General features: G+C 57.2%; 1 protein-coding gene across 14 annotated transcripts in view; it reads right to left on the reverse strand.

Annotated features, from left to right (window-relative positions):
• Positions 1-365: 365 nt before the first annotated feature.
• Positions 366-21,378, reverse strand: part of EPB41L1 (erythrocyte membrane protein band 4.1 like 1) — a 65,910-nt gene continuing 44,897 nt past the window's right edge. For 3 of the 14 annotated variants that reach the window (XM_054516705.1, XM_054516702.1, XM_054516703.1), the window contains 11 exons: positions 19,966-20,157; positions 18,683-18,781; positions 11,216-11,323; positions 9,693-10,091; positions 8,248-8,340; positions 7,776-7,862; positions 7,526-7,588; positions 6,550-6,645; positions 5,240-5,320; positions 4,265-4,381; positions 366-3,199 (listed from right to left, as the gene is read on the reverse strand). In XM_054516705.1, coding sequence (XP_054372680.1) covers positions 3,191-3,199; positions 4,265-4,381; positions 5,240-5,320; positions 6,550-6,645; positions 7,526-7,588; positions 7,776-7,862; positions 8,248-8,340; positions 9,693-10,091; positions 11,216-11,323; positions 18,683-18,781; positions 19,966-20,157 — 1,344 coding nt within the window. In that variant the 3' untranslated portion in view covers positions 366-3,190. Of the gene's footprint in view, positions 3,200-4,264; positions 4,382-5,239; positions 5,321-6,549; positions 6,646-7,525; positions 7,589-7,775; positions 7,863-8,247; positions 8,341-9,692; positions 10,092-11,215; positions 11,324-11,851; positions 14,398-18,682; positions 18,782-19,965; positions 20,158-21,378 lie in introns of those variants that run through there. The other 11 variants (XM_036395952.2, XM_036395949.2, XM_054516704.1 and 8 more) reach the window with 10 other exon arrangements.

Consider the following 21,378-nt stretch of genomic DNA (forward strand, 5'->3'; position numbering starts at 1 on the left):
GCTTCCCAGTGCCAGAGGGTGGGGATGGATGGGATATTGGGACGGAATTGTTCCCTGGGAGGGTGGGCAGGCCCTGGCACAGGGTGCCCAGAGCAGCTGGGGCTGGCCTGGATCCCTGTAAGTGTCCAAGGCCAGGCTGGATGGGGCATCCTGGTCTAGTCAAAGGTGTCCCTGTCCATGGCAGGGGACAGAACAGGATGAGGTTTATATTCCCTTCCAGCCCAAGCCATTCTGGGATTCTGTGATTTCTACGATCTTCTCTTTAGACAAAGCCTGGCATTTCCATGTGCAGTGCTTCTGTTGCAAGGTTCACCCTTCCCTTCTCCATCTTCTCAGTAAGGAAAGAGTCCACTGAGGCCCCTGGGTGATTTAGCATCAAACACATTTATTTCACTTTTATTGAATACAAGAACAGTGAGCACACACGCATACACCACCGAGCACTGAAAAGGAGTATGACCAAAGGGGGAGAGGGAGAACAAGGGAAGAGAAAAGGAGAGTTAGTGAAGGAACAACAGAGCGTTGCAGTTGGTTGGTAAGGTGCTTCTCAAATAAAAATAAATATTATTATTATTATTATTATTGTTACTGTTATTATTACTCATGCAATCGCAGGCCAGGTTCAGAATGAATTTGTGGGATTGGGTAAAAACAGGCACTCATGTCTCCCACCCCTTTCCACAGAAAAGGCCCCTGGAAGAAAACAAGCAGTGGCCAGCTATCCGAAACAGTGTGGTGATGGGCAGGCTGGGGCTGAGCAGCAGTAAGCCACACCTTGCCAAGAAAACAAGCAGTGAGCTTTTTTTCTTTCCTTTTTTTCTTTTTTTTTAAGAAAAAAAAAAGGTTTTGACAGTGCCACCCATGAACACGCTGTGGGAGCCAGGGGCTGCTCACTGCAAACAGAACTCACGGCAGCCCAAGCACAGGGAGCCTCACTCTGTAAAGCTGCTCAGTCCCAGGGCAGCCTTCACTTTCCAGGCTGGGCACCACGCTGAAAGCATCTCTGCAGGCTCACAGCAGCCTCGGGTGGGCTGTGGAGCTGCCTCAGCCAGGTGGGCTCCAACCCTGAACTGTGCCATGGTGAACACCCTCCACCACCCCTGGCAGTGCCTCTGCTGGGCACGGCCAGCTTGGGTGCATTGGGAAAACAAATGAGACAAAAGGAGCCTCTTTGCAGCTGCTCTAAGTGCTGTGAGGCTGGGGCTGTGCTCTCTGGAGGTGCATGGCTGGCACCTGGGCATGGGCACTGGCACTGGCAGCAGCCCCTGTGCTCTTGCCTTCCACGCCTCTCTGCCAGAGAACAGCCTCACTGGGGAGCAGCTGCCAGGGAGCAGCTCCCTGCTGGGCAGTGCAGGTGGGAGCAGGGGCTGCCCACAGCATCCTCATGGCTCAGGAGCTCCTGCTCGGGCATCCTGTGGGGCCTGGCAGGGCCTGGCAGAGCACACCCAGTCCTGGGCACAGCTTGTGTCAGAGGTGGGAGACTAAAGGCAAAATGGTGCAGAATCATGGGCCCTTCTGTTTCTGCAGGAGCTAGAGACAATTCCAAGAAGGAAACCCATTTCTTTCCTTTCCTTTCTGGTTTTGGTTGGGAGCCTACCTGAACTGCCTGGTTCACAGTGTTCGGGGCCCTGGGCTTGGCCCACGATCCCCTTCCAAAGGCAGCCCTGGAGGAGCCTTGGCTGAAGGCTGAGCTGGGAGCAGCTCCACTGCCACCTCCTGGGCTCTCCCATCCAGCCTGGGACGCTGGGGACACTGCAGGGATGGGCACAGCACACTCCCTGCACTGCCCATCCCATGGCAGACAGGGGAGCACTGCCACGGCCCCTGCCAGCGCTGTCCCCAGCCCTTTGCCATCACACCCCTGGCAGTGTAGGCAGGGCACAAACAGCCCCTCTGCCTTTGACCCTACTACAAAACTCAAGTACCTCCATTATTGGGATCCAGAAACAAAGCAAACCCACCCCACCCAGGGGCAGGGCTCCTGAAGGGGAGCCCCGAGCCCTGTGGCTCCCACCTCGCTCCCAGCTGACCCCGTGGCTCTGGGGCTGGGAGCCCCTCCCTGCCTACGGCTCTTGGAGCTGGAGCCTTCCCTGCCCCTCCAGGTGACGCTGCCCCTCCAAACCTCACCACCACACACTGCACATCACCAGCAGGACACTCCTGTCCCTGTCCCTCTCCCCTTCCCCCTCAGCCAGCAGCAGCCAAAACCTTTCCCATTCCTTCCTGCAGGACTCAGAGTCCCACAGGTGATCTAAGAGTCTCCAAGTACACCAACCACAGTCAATCCAAGAGTTAACCTTTAAAAATGTTGGCATTGTCTGTACCAGCACTGTTGAATTATTTCAGCATTGTTCCCTCCCTCCCCCTCTGTTATATAGAATAATATACAGAACTGAAATGCACATCCATATGAAACCCCACAGGCTGCTCATTAGAGATGAGAAACCATGTACATATCATTTGCTTTGTTTGAAATGAAACCCATTCCTAAATACCTTCAGAGAACAAGAGGTTGGACAAGTGCACAGAGAAGATAAGGAAGGGAAGGGGAAGAGTTAACAGAACCCCCAAAAAATCAGCATGGAATGAGGAGAAGGGCGAAACGACACTTGTGAATTGGAAAATAACTCTAAGGTCATAACTTGAATGTTTTTCTCTCTTCTTTCCAGAGGTGGGGAATGGTTTTGCTTCTGCTTGTGGTTTTTTACTTCAGTTTGCTTACTTGCTTTGTTGCAAAGCAGTTTTCCTTTCCATTCAGTGTGCAACAAATGAACTCATGATTGTGTGTCCTTTCATGTAACATGCAAGATGGTGGCTTATTGTATTGTTACCAAGATTATTGTTATTATTATGACTTTTTAAATCTGATTTGATCACCAATCCAGGAAATTCTTCAATTTATCTGCAGAGGGTTGGCTTTGTTTGTTGGTGGTGTTGTTTACTATTCATTTCCAGCATATAGCAGCAGTGCAAGGATGCATTTTGTTTCCTGTTTATATATATATATATATATGTATGTATGTATATATATATATAATATATTTGCTATTCCTTTTTTAAAAATTTTTGTCTCTTGCCATGAACATTGCAGCCAGGATGTCTATGTCTTGCTGATAAATCCAGCATGAAGGCTCCTTCTCCCCTGTTCTCCAGGTTGGAATACAGATGTTGGCTTCCAGGAACATGCTGGTCAGGATTCCTGTGCAAGGCAGATGGAAAGGACCAAGTCATGGCAGTGCCAGTCCATGGAGGCTCCTCTTTGGATGAGGCCACTGGATAGAAACTTTGCAAACACTTGGGGCCACAGTTTGCATTTAATTAGCAGGAGCTCTGGTAATTAGCAGGAATTCAGGCACTGGCCTGGTGCTGGTGCATGAAGGACACAAGGGGAGCTGTCGCTCCCTCACTTTAAGCCATTCAACTAAAACTGGCTGGATCCTATGGGATGTGGGAATGTCTGGACTCGTTTGTACTGTGGGACAGGGTGAGGCAGCTCCACCAGCCTCTCATGGCCTCCCCAGCTGCACTGCTGGTCACTTTTCCAGGCTTCAAAGCTGCCAATCAGAACTTTCATATGTTAAAGAAATGGGAAATCCCAGTTCCGAGGAGCCTCTCCAAAGCACCTGCAGCCAAAACTGTTCCCTCTCCTCTCCACCTCTGTCCCCACTGCTCCCCACAGGGCTCTGGTGCTGTGCCAACCCAGAGGAGCTGCATCTCCTGGCGGCAGGGGGAATGGGGTCCAAGAGGGGGTTTAGGGTGGGGCAGGACTCCCCAAGCCCTAGAGAAGTGTCTGGGACTGTGACAGCTTTGGGGTGTCTGCAGGGAGGTGCAAACCTTGTGTGCTGCTGCCTACACCTGTGTGTGTACAAAAACTAAACCTGGGGATCTCAGTGGGACTGAAAGCCTGTACAGTTTTTGGAAAGAAAATATAATTTCTGCCAACATTGTTCTGATACGTTGGCTTTGCACAACCTGTAGCCAAGTGCCTCAGCCTACCCAAAAACCTGAGATCCCTCATTCCCTTCCCACCCCAGGGGGATGAGCAGGTCCTTTTCTTTTTACATCAAATGCCTCTGAGCCCTGTGCTTGGGGCAGGGTGACATCCACAGCACTGCTTTCAGTGCCATGGTAGTGGCTTCCTGACCACAACCAGGTGGCTGAGCCCAGAGCCACCATGCCACCATCTGTGGGGACCAGAGACTGTGACCGGTTACACTGCCATTACCAGCAGATGTAAATCACACCTGGCAGCTTCTCCACCTACCTGAGGTTTCTTGTCCCTTTCCTCTGGAGAGGGCTCTGTTTCTCTGTACACCACAGCTTTGGTTACCAGCATGTCAGGGTGCTGGAGTTTTGCCTCTTTGATTGCTAAAGCCAGTGCCTGGAAAGCAGAAGGGTGAGAGAGAGCATTTATCCTCCCTCTCCTGCAATCAGGCATCCTGACTGCAGCCAGAAAGCAGCTGAGCAGCATTCCAGGGAGCAGAGTGGGATTCCAGGAGGATAGGAATGCAGGGGTTCAGAGCTGAACCCACAGCAGCCTGGCAGAAGAGGCTGAAGCCCAGCATGGGAATCCAGCATGATTGGGAATTCATCCATGACTCGGAGCCCCCACGAGCTGCCTTTCTCTGCTGTTTTTCTGTGCAGATGTGCTACTGAAACCTGGGCAGAGGAAAACACTAGAAAAATCTACAGGAATTATCAAGTTCATTATTATAATTCTAAAAATTATTTCAGAGCCTTTTGATTACTTTATCTCTTTATTTTTTTTCTTAAGTAATGAATCCCTGTGAGGCCACAGGAGAGTGACCTTGTGGACCTAAAAACTTATGTCAGTCTGTTTTTTCATCCCAAAAATCTGTCACTTTTTGTCCTCTGACACTGAGGCACCGTCACCTGGAGAGGCTCAATCTGTAGTGAGATTGTGCTGGAAGAGAGAGGTGACCTGGGTCACTTTGGAGTATTTCAACAGAGAAAGGACACCTAGAATGTGTTTATGACCACAAAAAAGTGATGCCATCATTCTGTTCTGCACTGGGATGTGGCCTTTGCCACGGCTTCGTGGTGGGAGATGGCCTGAGGGTCACTGCACCCGTGGGAACCCGCCCTGCTGGACAGGTCTGGGGCCTCGGCGCTCGGTTTTTGGCCAAAAGCAGTAAACAGGTTCAGCCAGAAGCAGAAACATGCAGTGCTGCATCCAGGGACAGCCAGAATTGGCAAAGGCAGAGCATCCTGCTCCTACCTGGTCCTGGTCCACATCTTCATCTCCTGTGATGATGATGCGCTTCTCTATCCGGGTCTCGGAGAACCCTCCCTTCACAGTCTGCATGAGGACAAGGAGAGCTCTCACCCCTGCCCCAGCAGCCAGCTCCAGGCAGGGGAGGGAACTCTGCCACAGGAGCAGGAACAGCACCAGCATCCCCTCAGAACTGCCCTGTAATCCAGCAGAGCTCCCACTGCCCTTGGCTCAGGGAGAAGGGAGGCACACAGCAGCCCCAGGGGAAGGAGAGGGGCTGGGGCAGGTGCCAAGCACCCTCCTGCAGCTCAGCTCCCTCACAGAGCTGCTGCTGTCTTTATAGAACCACAGAATCACTGAGGCTGGCAAAGCTCTCTGAGATCACCAAGCCCAACTGTTCCCCCAGCACTGCCAAGCCACCACTGACCACGTCCCCAAGTGCTACAGCTACACATCTTTGAAACCCCTCCAGAGATGGGACTCCACCACTGTCACAGACATGTTTTATGAAAAATCCTTTCCTTAGGATTTTTCCTCCTGAGAAGCTGAGAAGCCTCAGGAACAAAAAGTAACCAATGGTTATCTGCTGCTGTGGAGTGCAACAGGTGCATCTGGGATTGGTCTCATTAATGGCCAATCACAGTCAGCTGGCTCAGACTCTCTGTCCAAGACAGAAGCCTTTGTTATCATTCTTTCTTTTTCTATTCTTAGCCAGCCTTCTGATGAAATCCTTTCTTCTATTCTTTTAGTATAGTTTTAATGTAATATATATCATAAAATAATAAATCAGCCTTCTGAAACATGGAGTCAGATCCTCATCTCTTCTCTCATCTTAAGACCCCTGTGAACATGGTCACACACCAGTGCCCTGGGCAGCCTGTGCCAGTGCCTGGCCACCCTTCCTGAGGAAATTTTCCCTTTTATCCAATCTAAACCTCCCCTGGTGCAACTTGAGGCCATTTCCTCCCATCCTGTCCCTTGTTCCCTGGAAGAAAAGCGTGTATTTAATCTGGGGATGCAACAGCCATGGGTGAGACCCTCTGCTGCAGCCTCGTCTCCTTCATTTCCCACCCCTGGCCTGCCCCTGGCTGAATGCTCACCCCTGGCTGTGCCTGCCTGCTGTGGTCACAGCTGGCTGCATGGCACAGGCAGCACCCAGGGCACAGAGCACTCTGTGGGATTGCCATTCCATGGGACAGCACACAGCTTTTGGCTTGTTGCAAGGAGAGGGGCCCTTTCTGCTGTACCTAGCACAACATAAATCCACCCATCCCTTAATTCCAGTGGCCTTCACGAAGCCCTGGAGCTGCTCTCACCTTGGTGACGTGGGTGGTGGTGGAGGTGGAGAGTGTTTCTGCAGTGGCACTGAATATGCTGGTGAGCACCTCCTTGCCAGCGGAGCCGCCCGAGATCTGCGGGACACGAGCAGGGGGACACGATGGTCAGGGGACATCCTGAGAGCCTCAGCCCAGCCCCCAGCCAGCCTGGACCTCCCTCTGGGATGTACCCCCTCAGCCCAGCAGGGAGGGGAGAGCACAGCAAGGGAAAAAGGCAATGAGTTGTGCTTCCAACTGCACCAAGGGCTTGGGGAGGACAGGGAGAGGGTTCCACAGGTATCCAGGCCCACAGCAGCTGCAGAGGGCAGAGGCTCTCATGGCTGCTTCTGACTCTTCCCTACCCACCCTCAGAGCACAGAGTTCTCAGGCTGCCTCTGTCTCTGTCCATCCCACTTTGCATGCCAAGGGCCGGGAAGGCTGGGAAGGATGCACTGGTACCCCAGCCCCAGTGCTGCTCTCCCTGCAGCACAAAGGATGAGCCTGGGGCAGCACCTGGTGTTTGGCCAGGCTGGACTCCATCAAAACAAAGGGGTGGAGTAAGAAATCCCTTTCCTGAGGAAGGGCTGTGTTGGGCAGGATGATTGGTGGCCACCACCTCCACTGGGAGTCAGGAGACTTTGTGGATCACCTTGGGTGACCCCACAGGACACCCAGAGCTAAATGCATCTCAGTCCAATGCATCAGGGACTGGGGTATTTTTGGGAATTATCCTCCTCAGGCAGATGCTCAAGGTATGGATCTGGCATAGGGAAAAGCCCACAGGCTGGGGCCTCCTGACTTCTTGCTCCCCAACCTTCTGAGCACCCTTCTTCCCTTCCCAGTACCAACATATCAGCCAGGTGCTGGTGCTGGGAACACAGCAGGGGGCCCAGTGGGACCAATCCCACCCACTTCCAGCCCCACAGGGTTGCCTTCCCCAGCTTGGCCTTGCTGGTGGCACCAGGTCCCCCCTCACCGGTGACAGGGAGCGAAGGTCTGCGGTGGGAGCGGCCCCTTTGCCAGCCTTGGTGCTGTGATCCTGAAAGAAGAGCAGATGGCACGTTGGCTCATGTTGGCATGGGGCAAACGTGGAAGGTGTCACCCTCCAAAGACACCCCCAGCAGGGCAGGGTCCCCCCAGCACAGCTGGCCCCAGTCACTCCCACAGGAGCAGAGGGACCGCAGGGGACAGTGGCTGCCCCTCCCTCGAGGGCCAGCCCTGCTTACTGAGGTCACCAGCGCTGTCTCTGTGGTGCCAGCCTGGGCAGTGGTGGTGGTGGTGGTGTCCCTGCTGCCCGGGGTGCCTCCGTCCACCTGCCAGGGCAAAGGAAACCAGGTGAGCCTGGAGGTGCCACCAGGGAGTGGGTGACACTTGCAGGGACAATGTGGCCATATCCTGCTGCCAGAGGAAGCCATGGAGGGCAGTGAAGCTACAGCCAGCTGGTGGCTGTCACCCACTAGACATTCCTGTGTGCCAGCACTGCCCAGCAGCATGGCAGGTAGGGCCAGGGACACTCAGACAATATCCCTGGCTGGGCTTTAGCTTGTGTTTTTTGAGGACTTCACCATGCCAAGGGTGAGCAGAGGCCCCCAGCCACCCCACATTGCCCTCCCAGAGCTGCTACCAGGGACAGGCTTTGGTGGGCTGAGGTTTTGAGGAGCCTCAGGGCTCAGGCTCTCTGGGGAGCCACCGTGTCACCTGGGCCGTGTCTGTGGTGCTGACCCGATGGGGAGCGGAGCCTTCTGCTTCGGGCTTCTTCACAGTCACAGCGTCTGCCTTTGGGGCTGAGGGCTGCAGGAGGAACAGCAGAGAGTCAGCAGAGCCTGGGGCACGATGCCAACAGCCCTGAGTGCTCTGTCCATGGCATGGCACTGGAAAGAGATGACCTTTAAAGTCCCTTCCAGCCCAGCCACTCTCATTCTGTGCTCCTTGTGCAGCAGCCCCTGGCAAAGCATCCCTGCCCTGCTCCTTCACAGATGCCACACACAATGTTCTGTGAGTGTCACACTGAGTCCTACCTGGGCAAACAGCAGGGCTGGGCTGCTGCCCTGGGCAGACAGGAACCACCCACAGTGCCCTGTGACCCACACACCCCAAATCAGCCCTGCTGCTCTGTCCCTGGGATTTTTTGGATAGATTATACACACCATGGATAAGGACAAACTGTTCTTCAAAAGCCAATTGAGAGCCACCAAACCAGTTTCATGCCTGTGCTGCAGTCATTTTGTGATCTGTACCAGCTTCTGGTGGCTCTGGGTACACCTGGGGTGTCAGAGCCTCGGGGGAATGGACACAGGCTGGCAGCACTGCCCTGCTGCAGGAAACTGGAGCTGCCAAGGGCTCCTGCATGGGGGATGCTTCACCAGTGCTCAGTATTCTCGAGCCAGCAGCTCTGGAGTGGATCCCCCATGGTCACAGCCACACACCAGGGTTTCCAGGCTGGCTCAGAGACAGCTCCCTCTAATTCTGCAGTTCTTTCCTGGCTTTAGGTCTGGACTAACCTCAGCAGCTCTGGCCAGCATTGGGGACTTACCTGCAGGGCTGGAGGCTGCCCTAGGTGGGTGGGCCAGAGATGGCCCTGCCCAGCACAGAGACAAGGCCACCCAGAGCTGGGGCTGGTTCTGCTGTTCCGTCCCCATGAGTGCACTCAGCCCCACACACATGCACATGCAATTTTGTTAGCCCTGCTATGACCCCTCCCAGCACAGAGTGACCCTCCATGAGCTCAAGGGCGGTTCCACAAGGCCAATCCCTCCCAGCCCCAGCATGACCAGATAGGTTAGTGGGCAGCACATGGCTCTGCACTACACAGACTGGTCACTGAATTCATGCAGGACACGAGGACAGCTCTGATGGTTAGTGCCACGTGCCCTCCCTGCAGCGCATATGCTGCTGTGGGCTGTGCTGGGGCAGCCACACGCAGGGACACAGGTGACAGTGACTTCTCCTGGTTAGCAGATGCACCAAGCACGTGACAGAGCCATGCAACACAGACACAGCGTGCACTGGGCAGGAACGGGGGGTGGCAGCCAGCATGCTCCCCAAAACCAGCTGGGAGCACAACCCGCCAGGCAATGCGGGCACGAGGGACACGGAGGCACGATGGCACCGGGCTGGTCTCAGTGAATGGTGTCCCTGTGTACCTCTGGCTGGGAGACATCTGGGCTGGGCTGGGAGACCTTATCCCTGCCTTTGACATCCTCTTCCAGTCCGGGAACTACTTTGTCAGTGTGCTGGAAGGAAACCAGGCCTTCATCTTCTGTTTCGCTCTTGTCCTTGTCCAGCTCGGGCAGGCTGCGGGAGATGTCCTCAAAGGCTGTGCCGTGGAAGTCCCCGATGACGGTGAAGTCCACCTCCGCCTCCAGGCTGGAGGTTGAGCTGACGGTGATGCTGGAGCACTTGCGCTCGATGGCCAGGTGGTTGTCCTTCAGGAACACCGAGTCCTTCTCCTGGTCGGGCTCCTCGTCGCCGGTGTCGCTCTCGGGGGCCCTGTGCCGGGGCGGTTTCACCCTCTCCTCGGGGCCCTCCCTCGCCCCCGCTCTCTGAAGGAGACACAATCGTGGAGAGACGGGGCCGTGAGCACCGCGGGGCAGCGCCGGCGCGGACACGGCAGCAGCACGAGGAGGAGGAGGAGGAGGAGGAGGAGGAAGGCTGCAGCAAACATCACAGAGTAGAGTCAAACACAACTCAAGCATGGAGACCGAAACCTGACAGCAGTGGCTTTGCCGGGGGAGAGAAGGCGACTCCATTGGATTGTGCCAAAAGTTTGTTGGCAATGAATCATCTCAAAAAGGCTCGGTCAGACAAAAAAAAAAAAGCTCGGCCAGCTTGGAGGCACTTCAGTGCACCGGTGAAAGCAGATGGATGCAAAACAATGGGTCTGACAGGAGACATTCAGAAAGAACTCAGACGAAGGGCTATCGGATGTCAGTGGCTCAAAAAAAACAAACAAGGGAAAGAAAGAGAGAAGAGTTTGAAAGGAAAGGGCCCATCAGCCAGGCACGGTGAGGGAGAAGCAAAGGAAGGTGCCAATTCCACTGAGGAGGAGTGAGCCAATTCCACTGAGAATCCTGTGAAGCATCACCCTGGGGGGAGGTCCAGCCCAACAGCTGCCCCGGGGTGAGTCTGCCCCACTGACACCACCTGCCCCTCCCGAGGCCTCAGGTGAGTCTCAGGGTGACCTGGTCAGTGTAATTGACAGCACGGCCAGAGCCAAGGGATGACCTCCGTCCATCCGCTCTTCTCCAGACACGGACATACCTCTCAACTCTGCCATCGGAGGGGACGTGTCCCATTGCCACACTTTGCCATGAAGCCATGGGAAATCTACACCCAGTTGTCCCTTAGGAACAGCTCTAAGCTCACCGATGCCAGAGGAAACCCCACCTCCTGGCCTCTGCTCCAGCCATTACAGCCAGGGGAATCCCCCACGGGCCGGGCCGTGCCGGCACATCCTTCCCTCGGCACTGTGGGAGGTTGAGAGGTATGGGCGAAACACAGGGTGTCCAGCAGCACCGGGGAACACGCCTGCAGACACGTGTGGGGGATGTGTCTGACCAATACATACAGAGAGCCCTGCAAGGGGAGCGGAGGGGCAGCACAGCCCTGGCCGCGGGGCGAGCGCTCACACTGCCGGGAGAAGCACTTAGCAAAACAGCACTGAGACCTGCGAGACCACTGGAACAGCAGCCTTTACATTCTCTTCTTTCAGGCTGGATTTTACTGATGGGTCACATAAATCCTTTTCTTCCCCACTTGGTTGCTGAGATTTGCTCTGGATTAGAGAAAAGGGTTAGTCGGAAGGAAATGAACTCTGGAGGAGCTGCTCTAGCGCTCACGAGAGCCAGGAAAGCTGCTCCCTCAGCCGGCCACCAGCTTGCTGAAGGCAGGGCAGGGTGGCAGCTAAGCAAGAAGGGGTAATCAACCAACGTAGGAAATGCAGGGGTGAAGCTGGAAGCGTGGGCACGCCGCTGCTGGGGCCGCGTGTCCGTGACAGTCCCAGCTCCTCCAGCCACCCCCCGGCGCCCTCTCCTGCTCCCGGCCACGGAGCTCGGGTGCCCCTCCTGGGTTCAGCATTCTCCAGGGAGCCAAAATGTTGGGGGGGCGCAAAACAAAAGCTGATGAACCGACTGGGCAGCGGCTGCGCATGCAGCCAGTGAAGCCTGACCACACACACAGACAGAGAGGACAGGGATGCAAAGCGCCTGCTGCCAGTCAATGGATGTGTGAGGAGCCACTGGACACGGGCAGAGCCACAGAACATGCGCACGAATGGCCCGTCCGGACGGCTCGGTGCAGTTACCACGGCCTCGGCCAGGGTGAGCTCACAGCCGGAGTCGGGCGAGGCCAGGTCGGCACTGTCTTCTTCGTGCTCGGGCTCAGCAGAGACTCCTTCCTTCAGGGACTGAGGCTGGGAGGTGCCTCCTGAACCGGCCCCTTGCCCGAGGGCCAAGGAGCCCACGCTGGACACAGGTCCCACTGCAGAGGGTGAGGCGAGGCCGGTGCTCAAAGGCAGATCCTGTGCCAGATCTGCCTTCCCCACGGCTGTCACCAATGTCTCAGCTTCAGGCACATGCTCCTGTCCCTCCTGAGCCGCCCTTTGCTCCGCTTCGCCTTGCTCAAACATCTTGATCTTGGAGGCCACGGAAGTTTCCCTGTAGCTCTTGCTGTCCTCCTGGCTTCCTGGGGACAGGGCAGCATCCCCGTGCTCCTGGGCCACAGCTCCTGCCAGCCCAGCCATGCACACCGACACCCCAGGCTCTGCTGGATGTGTCTCACCACCTGACTGCCCTGTCCTGCCTTCACTCACCAGGGCAGAGAGCTGGGATGTCTCGCTTCCTTGGCACAATCCTGCTGCAGGGGACTGGAAGGGTGGGACATCAGCAGCTGCTCTGGGAGGAGAGTCATCCTGTGGTGGCTGCCCCGGAGCCAGGTCACTGTCCCTGGTGCTTTCTGGGACTGTCGAGCTCCCACCCTGCAGATCTTGTCCAACACTGAACTCCGAGTCCTGCTGTGGCTCTTGTGCTTTGGGATCTGCATTGTGGAGGGGCAAGATCCTCAGGATTGTCTCAGTCTGGTGTTCTGCTTCTTCTCCCTTGGAGGGCAGCTCAGCCATGCCAAGGCTTTTGCCATGGGACAGTTCTTCCATCCCAGAGCCTTCATCTCTGGTCAGCTTCCCTGACCCTGAGCCCTGGAAGAGCTCTTTGATCATGGGCTTCTCTTCCTGCACTGGCTCTTCAGTGGCAGGCATGTTGCTCTGTGCTTCGTCCATGTCCTGGGCCACCTCCCTGGTGGCCAGGTCTCTAACCTGGATTGACTCTGCTGCAGTGTCTTTGTTTTGGGGTGGTTCTCCTGGAACAGGACTTTTCACCTCATGGGGTTTCCATGAGGCAAATCCCACATTTTGGGATTGCTCTTCAGCTTCAGGATTAGTGCCCATGGGTAGTGCCACCTCCACGGAGGGGCTCCCACGCTCGGGCATGGCCACCTCTCTGGCAGGGCTGGTGCTCAGGGACAGGTCTGTGCCCTGAGGCTCCGTATATGGAGATGGCTCCACAGGGACTGGGCTGGGTTTCTGGGGAAGGGGTGGAGGGACAGGAGCACTGGGTTTGTCCCCCTCCAGCCCCGTGGTGTGAGTGTGGCCCTGCCAAGACCCAGCTGATGATGGAGGTGACTTGGGCTCTATCTCTTCCATCTGAAGAACCACTCTGGTATTTTCCTCTCTGTCACTGTCTGCTCCAACCCTTCCTGAGAGCCCCTCCAGTGCTGGGCAGATGTCTGGGGACTGTTCTGGGCTCCCTCTGTGCTCCTCAGCCCTGGGGCCATCCCCTGCCAGGCCACATGGCTTCAAGCCTCCCACCGAGCTCTGCAGCTCCATCTCCTCTGGTCCCACCTCCTGGGAACACAGCAGGGCTTCACTTCCCATGGGTGCTCCTCCAGGCACCCCAGCACCAGGTGCCTTCTCTGGCTCTTCCCACCCTGAGAGGGGATGTCCCTCCAGGCTGGTCCCAGCACAGCTCATCCCAGTGGCTCTGGTGCTCCAGTGGGTTTTTCAGACACTGTCCTGTGCTGGTGACTTGCTGAGGAGAGGGCTTGGAGCCCTTCTGCCACAGGTGCAACATGCTGGGATCCCTCCCCAGATGTGTTTACTGGGGCTTCTGGTCTCTCCTCCGAGCAGAGCCACCCACCAGTGTCCAAGACCAGGTGTGCTTTACTGTCCTTCTCCTCCCCCTCTGGATCTCCTAAGTAGATGATCCTCTGGGTTGCAGAAGTCTCTGAGCTGTCGTCACCAGCCTTCACTTTAATTTTCAGGAGCTCTGGGGCCGTGGCTGCCACTCTGGCCTCCTGCTTCCTGAAGGCTGCACGGTCCTTGGAGAGCACCTCACCTTCTCCCTGGGGAAGCTCTGGCTCCAAAATCTTGGTTCTTTGCCTCTCTTCAGGCTGCTGACAGGGCTTGGGCAGCCCTGGCTCCCTGGTGGCTGCGCCTTTGCCCGGCTCTTGGGGCTCCCCCTCTGCACTCTCGGCGGGTGGATGTGCCTCCCCTGGGCTGGACTCACCCCTGCTTTCCTTCTCATAGAGCTCATCCTCCCACACAGACTCAAAATCCTCGGGACTAGCAATCATTTTGGCTCTCTTCCTCGTCTCCAAGGCTGCAGCTGCCGGCTCTTCCTGGCCTGCCACGTCCTTGGCTTTCCCTACCGTCACCACCACTTTGGTCAGGCTCCCCCTCGTGCTCCCCTCCGAGGTCCCCGCACGTGCTTCTTCCGTCTTGGCTCTCAGAGTTTTCCTCAGAGCTACAGCTTCCAGCCTAGGGGCTTCTCTCTCTATAAATACCCAGTGCTCCGAGCCCTGCATTGCAATTGGAGCAAGAAGAGTTAAACGCATCAGAACCCGGCCCCGAGTGCTGCTGGCACGACTGGCACAGCTGGTCAGCCTGGCACGGGGCTGGCTACATCATCATCATCATCATCACTGCCATCATCATCATCATCACTGCCATTATTATTATTATTATTATTATTATTGTTATTATTATTATTATTACTATTGTTCTTATCAAGGCCAGTGTTGAGGCTCTGTACAGAGCCCAGCCACTCACTGATGGGGAGAGGGGCTGGAAATTAGGGGCTGATGCCACACTGGGGACCAAGCCAGTGTCCTCTCTGGGGACAGTGCTCTGCTCTGGGTGGTGGCTCCCTGACACGCCTGCAATACCTGGGGCTCTGCTGGTGGCACAGAGTGGGAGTGGAGCTCCCAGCAGACACGAGAACACCACCAGGGTATCTCTGGAAACAGAGGAACACAGCTGGCTGCTCCCTTGTTTTCAGCTGACTCTGGCAACTCCCAGGGGTGAGATTTCATTGGAAGCAAGGCCCTGGGCTCTGGGTAGCTTCACTCTCAGCGTCATCCATGTGCCCTAAGAATTTGTCAGACTGCCAAGAGCACAGGCAGGGAACGAAACCATTGCAAGCCATCAGCAAGGCCCTGTCCCTTTCCTAGCAGATGCTACAGCTCAGATTCCCCAAAAGGACATCCCTCCTTTCCAGCTCACCAGGGACATCTCCTCAGAACCCAGCCATGCTGAAAACAAGTGTTCAGCAAGTGTCACCTGTGAAAGGCTCCCTGGGAAGTGTAAAAGACCACGGGCTCAGCAGCAGGACCAAGCAAAGGCCACGGAGCATCCTGCAGCACAGCCACAGCAGGAATGTCACCGTGCTGCTGGCAGGGGACACCAGGTCACTGCTGCCAGGGACACCTTGTACATCCATGTGCTCATCCTGCACGTCAGCTGAAGGCCTCATGAGGGCCAAGAACAAAGCATTGCTAAAATCCAGCCACTTTTGGAACAGGTAGGAAATAACTCATGGGAAGAGAGTTTCAGGAGAACATCTGCACCACGGGACAGCTCAGCCACCCCTGGCAGCACATGAGGGAGGGCAGTGCTGGGGCTCCCCGTGGGGCTGGCACTGCTCATGGCACAGCCTGCCTGGGCACAGCCTGCAGCAGGGGCAGGGATGGCCCTCGAGGGCACCAGGATGTACTCCAGGCCCAGGGAGGGGCTGCTTGTCCGTGCCCCCTCCAGCCAGGAACAGTTGGAAACGTGAACCTCACCCCATGCAGGGCACTGGGGGAATGTCTGGAGCAGTTGCACCCAAAATGCAAACCTAGTGACTGATACTGGAGAAGGGGAAACAGGGGGCAGAGGGGAGCAGAGCCAGAGAGAGGGAAGGGAAGATAATATTAGAGAGAAAGAAAGGAGGAAAACCAGTTACTAGTGGAAGAGCTCCCACAAGGAAATGAGAAGTCAGTGAAAGCCCCCAGCAGAAGAATGCCATTCCCAGCTGCTGCTTTCTCTGCCAGGTGTCAAAGGAAGCAGAGCTCCCTCAGCAACAGTGATACAGGCCCTGCCCCTGCCCTCACTGCAGCCCTCCACCTGCCCCTGCCCCAGGCTCTGCCAAGATTCCCTCTGCTCCCAGTAAGGGCAGGAAAGTACCAGCTCCTCACAGTGCCAGGACCTCCACAGGGATGGGATCAAGGGCACCCTCCTCCTCTGGTGCCAGAGGGATCCTTGGCAAGGACTCTGCCCTGGCCAGGCAGCCCCAGTGAGCAGCAGGGGCTGCAGGAGACCTGACCCCCAGCCCTCTCCAGCAGGAGCCTCTCCCACAGCCCCTTACCCTGCACCAGCTGCTCTCCAGCTCCCTTCCTCCACTCCTGCCTCCAGTGCAGCTTTTGTTCCCAGTCCATGGGAACAGAGCCCACCAGCGCCTGCCCTGGGGCTGTTCCCAGGTGGGTGTGACCCGTGGCAGCACCATCCCCCCTGCCAGGAGGCTCCCTGGGCAGCCCTGCTGCTGTCTGGCCCTCAGTCCCTCTGCCCTCCCTCCTGTCCAGCAGCCACGCTCAGCCAGGACACCGCTCACTTTCCTGAGGGTGCAGCAGCTTCTCTCCTGCTCCTGCCCTGCTGTCCCACTGCTGAAACCATTCTCAGCCAGGACAAGGATGGACAGCTTGTGGGAACATGTACAAATCTCCTCAGCAAAGCCCTCTCATCCCTCTTCTCTGGCTACAAACCAGAGTTCTTCAGAGGAGATCTTCCCTGGGCAAAGGGGATGATTTTCTTCAGGCTCCTCTTCTGAGTTAAGGTCCAAGATAAATGTAGATCAAAAAGTCTGACCCCTGGAACATCTTCATCCATGACAGGACCTCTTCACCAGTCAGGAAAACCCCAAAGTTTCAGATTTATTCCCAAACCAGCTTCTTCCTTCTCCTCAGAGTCTTGAGATGAGCACAGCCCAGCTGAAGGGACATCCAGCTCCTCCTTGGTGTGATGTGAACTCTGCTCTGGAGGGCTCTGGCCACAGCTCACAGCTCAGGGCAGCCCTTTTGTGTCCAGAGCCTGAGGGCTCTGGGGGATGCTTGGAGCAAATCTCTGGATCCTGGGGCACATCCCCCAGGGAAGCAGGAGCTCATGAGCTTTGGAGGTCAGTGGGCTGGAGGATGGAGCCACAGCAAAGCTGCCTCCGATGGGATGATGCTGGGGAGGCTCTGTCCAGAGACCAGCCCTGACCTCCCAAGGGATAAGTGACTTTCACACTTCCTGCCCTCCCTCCCTCCCTCCCTCCCCATGCACCTGCTCTAGGGACAGGAGCAACTGGGAAGGCCATTCCCACTGTGGCCTAGGCAGTACAAGAGACAGAGAGGGAAGAGGAGAGCAGGGAGCAGAGACAGCCTCTGCTCCTGCCAGTGGGGGCCACAGCCTTGGAGAGCCCCAGGCACGTGGGGGGCTTCTCCCTGGGCAGCCTTCAGTGCCCCTGCTGCCCTTCTCTGCTCTGAGGGAGACCCAGCTCACCTGAGAGGAAAGCACAGCCTCAGGCAAGGATAATGGGGGAATCAGATGTTGGGACAGAACAGGGGGCTGGAGAGGCTCCTGGCACTGCCCAGTCCAGCGTTCCTGTCCTCCAGCAGGAGTGGGGCCAGAGGGCTGGAAGCGACAGACCAGACCACCCATCCCCAGTGGGCCTGCAGCCCATGGACACCAGGGGACCTTCTGGCAGTGATGAGAGCTCCAGGCTCTGCAGATGTGCTGTCCTTGTGCCAGCACCCCCTCAGGGCCATGACTCTCTCAGGGAGACCCCAGGCTCTGGCCTCTGGGGATACATGGGGACATGTCAGGGCTGAGTCTCAGTCACAGATGCCTGGAGAGAAACCACTGGTGAGGCACCTCAGCACCTGCACCCCAGCTCAGGCTGGGCACACCGAGGGCAAGACTGACTCAGGAGATGTGTGTGAACCTCACACCTGCTGTTTCTGTCCTCCAGCTCCCAAATACTCGAATGGGGAAGGTGCCAACATGGACCAGGAGATGCTGCTGCTCTGTTGAAGGTGCCATATCCTTGCTGAAGCCCAGGCTGTGCCCAAGCCCTCCCTGACCCCCATCCTGCCTCCTGGGGATTGCTTCAGCCAGCCCAGGTCCAGGCTCCTGCCCATGCTAGTGACTTCTGCATGGTCTAAGGGCCATCCACATGGAGCAAGAGTGTGCCCAGCCTGTCCCCCACCCCCCTGCCTCTCCCTGGGGTGCTCAGGCAGGACAAGCGTCCCAGCACCGCATGTCCCTGGGGCCAACCATGCCAGAACCAAGGCTCAAACCCCAGCCTGCTTTTGCTCAGTGAAGGCACCACTCCTGGCTGTCCCTCCCTCCCTTGAGCTAAACCCACACACAGGGGGTGCTGGGAGCTCACACCCCTCACACTGATGGAGCATGATGTGCACAGGTATGGCTCAAGGATGCCCTTTGTCAGGGTGCCTGGGCCTAGGGAACTCCAGCTGCAGCCAGGACAGCCTGAGGCTGCTGGAGCAGCCACCCAGGTGTCCAGGCCATCGGGTCACCCCTGCCTTGGCACTGGGCTCCAGCACGGCCCCACACCAGCACTGGGAACTCTCTCCAGGAACACAGAGTCCTGCAGGAAGAGCCAGGGGAGAGGTCTCACCAACAGCCCTATCCTGGGAGGGTCCTGCCTATCACCAGAAAGGGCACCCACCCATGGGCAGCTCTGCTCAGAGGGCACAAAACTCCTCAGCAGGCTGGGGACCCCCATGGTGGGAGTGAGAGGTGGGGGAGAAAGGGGATGGTGACAACCTCAGGAGAGGAGACAAGGCTTTTCTGTGTGAAAGACTCCATGCTTAGGGAAGCTCCATGCCCAGATGCAAAATCCTCTAAGGTGTCCTCTTCCATCGTCTGTGCCAGCACGGAAACCCCAGCACCCACGGGGAGAGAGAGAGGGAGACAGAGACAGAGAGACAGAAACAAAGAGAGAGAGAGAAAGAGAGAGAGAGAGAAAGGGAGAATTTGAGAAGGAATGAAGGAACAAAGGGTGGGCAGGTGGGTGAGCAGATGAATGAATGGATGGAAGGATGGATAGATAGATGGACAGAGGTCACAGCTGTGCCAGCTCTAGATGCTCCATTCACATCTCTGCACATATTCCATGGTAAAAGCAATGTGGGGGAAAGCCCCTCCTTCTTCTTCCCAGCCAAGTGCTTTGTGAAGGGCCACAGCCCCCCCTGCAGCCCCCATCTCCAGGCAGTGCTGGGGCCCACTGGGAACATGGGCACACCCCAAACTCCCCACAGAGCCCGTGCCCTCTCCATGACAGGGGGCAGCCAGGGCAGAGCAGCCCCAGGTGTGGCACCACCCACCCTCCTGGAGCCACTGCAGGCACTCCCCTGCTGTGGGCACAGCACTGGCTCAGAGCCCCACCGAGGGACAGCAGGCAGGGAAGGTCCCTGGCAGGGGGACACTCCTGTCACATGCTGCCTGCACTGAGCCCAGCAGGGACCCAGGCCACAGAGCCCAGCTGTGCCACATCCACACCCCTCCAGCACAGGGGGCTCTGTCCTGGCACCCCACTCCAGCGCTCTCCTGTTGCCCCCGTGGTCCCAGTGCAAAGCCAGTGTGCAGAATGCCCAGAAGGGAGGATGTGGCTGTGGGATGCCAGCGTGACACCACTCATCTTCCACCTCCTCCCACCACCCAGGTTCCACTGCTGAGAGCACCACGGGGCACCCCTGCACAGGAGCCTGGTCCTGCTCTGCCTGGGACACCCCTGGGCAGGAGCTGCACTGGCCCTGCCCCACAGGCTGCTCCTGAAAAGAGCGAGCAAAACCCCACCCCATGGGCTACCAGAGCCACAGCCCATCTCTCTGGTAGCCCCAAAACCCCTCCAGACAAGGGCTGCTCAGTCTCCTGCAGTGCCCAGGGAGAAGCCCCTACCAGCAGTAAAAATGGTCCAAAAACATAGAAACAACACCCCTGTCCCCAGCACGTCACTCCCACTGAGCTCCCTCAGGGCAGCACAGGGGCTGAAGGACTCCTCCCCAACAGATCCTGATCCTCTCTGGAAGAGAAGCAGCAGAACAAACCTCAGTGGCCTTTTCAGGGGTTCCCTTTGGTGTTTCATCCTCGTGCTTGGGTGAGGAAGAGGCTGGTGAGGAAGGCAGCCTCCTGTCCCGGTCCCTGTGAACCAGTTTGCTGTTGGGCTCCTTCAGGGTCCGCTTCAGCTCATTGATGCTGGCCTGGTGCTTCAGCAAAACGTCCTCTGGCTTGTCTAAAAACTTGGGAAGGAGAGAGGAAGAGAGCAATGGTTAAAGCAGCAGCCCAGTCCAAAGGGATGAGCAGGGGCACCAGGAGGGTTGGTGTCACACTGGGCTGGAATTGAGGGGCTCAGGAACCAAATGAGGAGCAGAATGGAGCACCATGGTCTGCAGGTCTCACTGTAGGACAGGGAGCAGCTCTGTCACTGCAGGTAGCAGCAGAATGTGGGTAGCAGGTGAAGGGCACAGCATGGCCTGGTGGCATCTCCAGGGCTCTGTGTCCTCCTGGCTGGGGACATGCTAAAGCTTCCTAGAGGGGAGAGCCAGCTCTCCCTTGGGACCAGCAAGGAATGGGGCTCTGCTGGAAACACCAGCAGCCTCTGCTGTTGGCTGGTGCCAGGCACAAAGGGAGCCCAGGCTCTGTCTCAGAAAGGCATTTCCAGCAGAGCTCCCCCAGAGCAGGCTCTGACAAAGGGCTGGAGGTCCAGGGCTGGGCAGGGATGTCCAGCATGGATCCAAGACTGGATCCCTGTGCATCAGCCCAGGCTGGGGTGGCTCTGATCTGCTGTGGAGAGAGGACAGCTCAGAGTGCTCAGGGAGAGGGGTCAGTGTCAGAGCGTGGCTCGGGGAGGGCATGGCGCCAGGGTGCCCCCTCGTCCCGCCGCAGAGGTGGGCAAACCAGGAGGAACCCGGCTTCTGCCTCCAACCCAAACCCAAAGCTCTCCTGAGCTTCAAAAGGAGGGCCCCAAACACCTCCCCAGCACCTCCTCGGCAACAGAGCAGAGACCCGTGAGAGTCCCAGGAAAAGCCCCACCGAATTTTCCAGACCAGAGGGCTCAGCAGAGCTCAGGAAAAGTCCCGCCCTGGCCCCGCATGCCCGAGCTGAGGGGGGCTCAGGTGTGCCCACCTCTGGGCTGGGCGCAGCACATGCACATGCAGTGGGCAAGCGATGAGGCGGGCGGGGTCGGGGCCGGTGCCCACCCCCGCTGGGGCTGCACGGGGAGCGTGGGCGTGCCGCCGGCGTGGCCAGCCCCATCCCCTGGCAGTGCTTGCTCCCATTGGCAGCTCCAGCTGGGATCTCTGCTTACAGAGGGGAACCCCCGGGGAGCCCCCCTGGATTTGAGGTCAGGATGAATCGTTCCTGATGGGGCCATCACAGGCACAATTTGTGCAGGGAGGGTTCAGCCTCTCTCTCTGCTCAGCCTCCCTCAGGGTGGGCAGGCACAGGGCTGGTGTGAGTGC

Source organism: Molothrus ater, chromosome 17 (genome assembly GCF_012460135.2).
Source record: "Molothrus ater isolate BHLD 08-10-18 breed brown headed cowbird chromosome 17, BPBGC_Mater_1.1, whole genome shotgun sequence".
In the NCBI taxonomy this organism is placed as follows: domain Eukaryota; kingdom Metazoa; phylum Chordata; class Aves; order Passeriformes; family Icteridae; genus Molothrus; species Molothrus ater.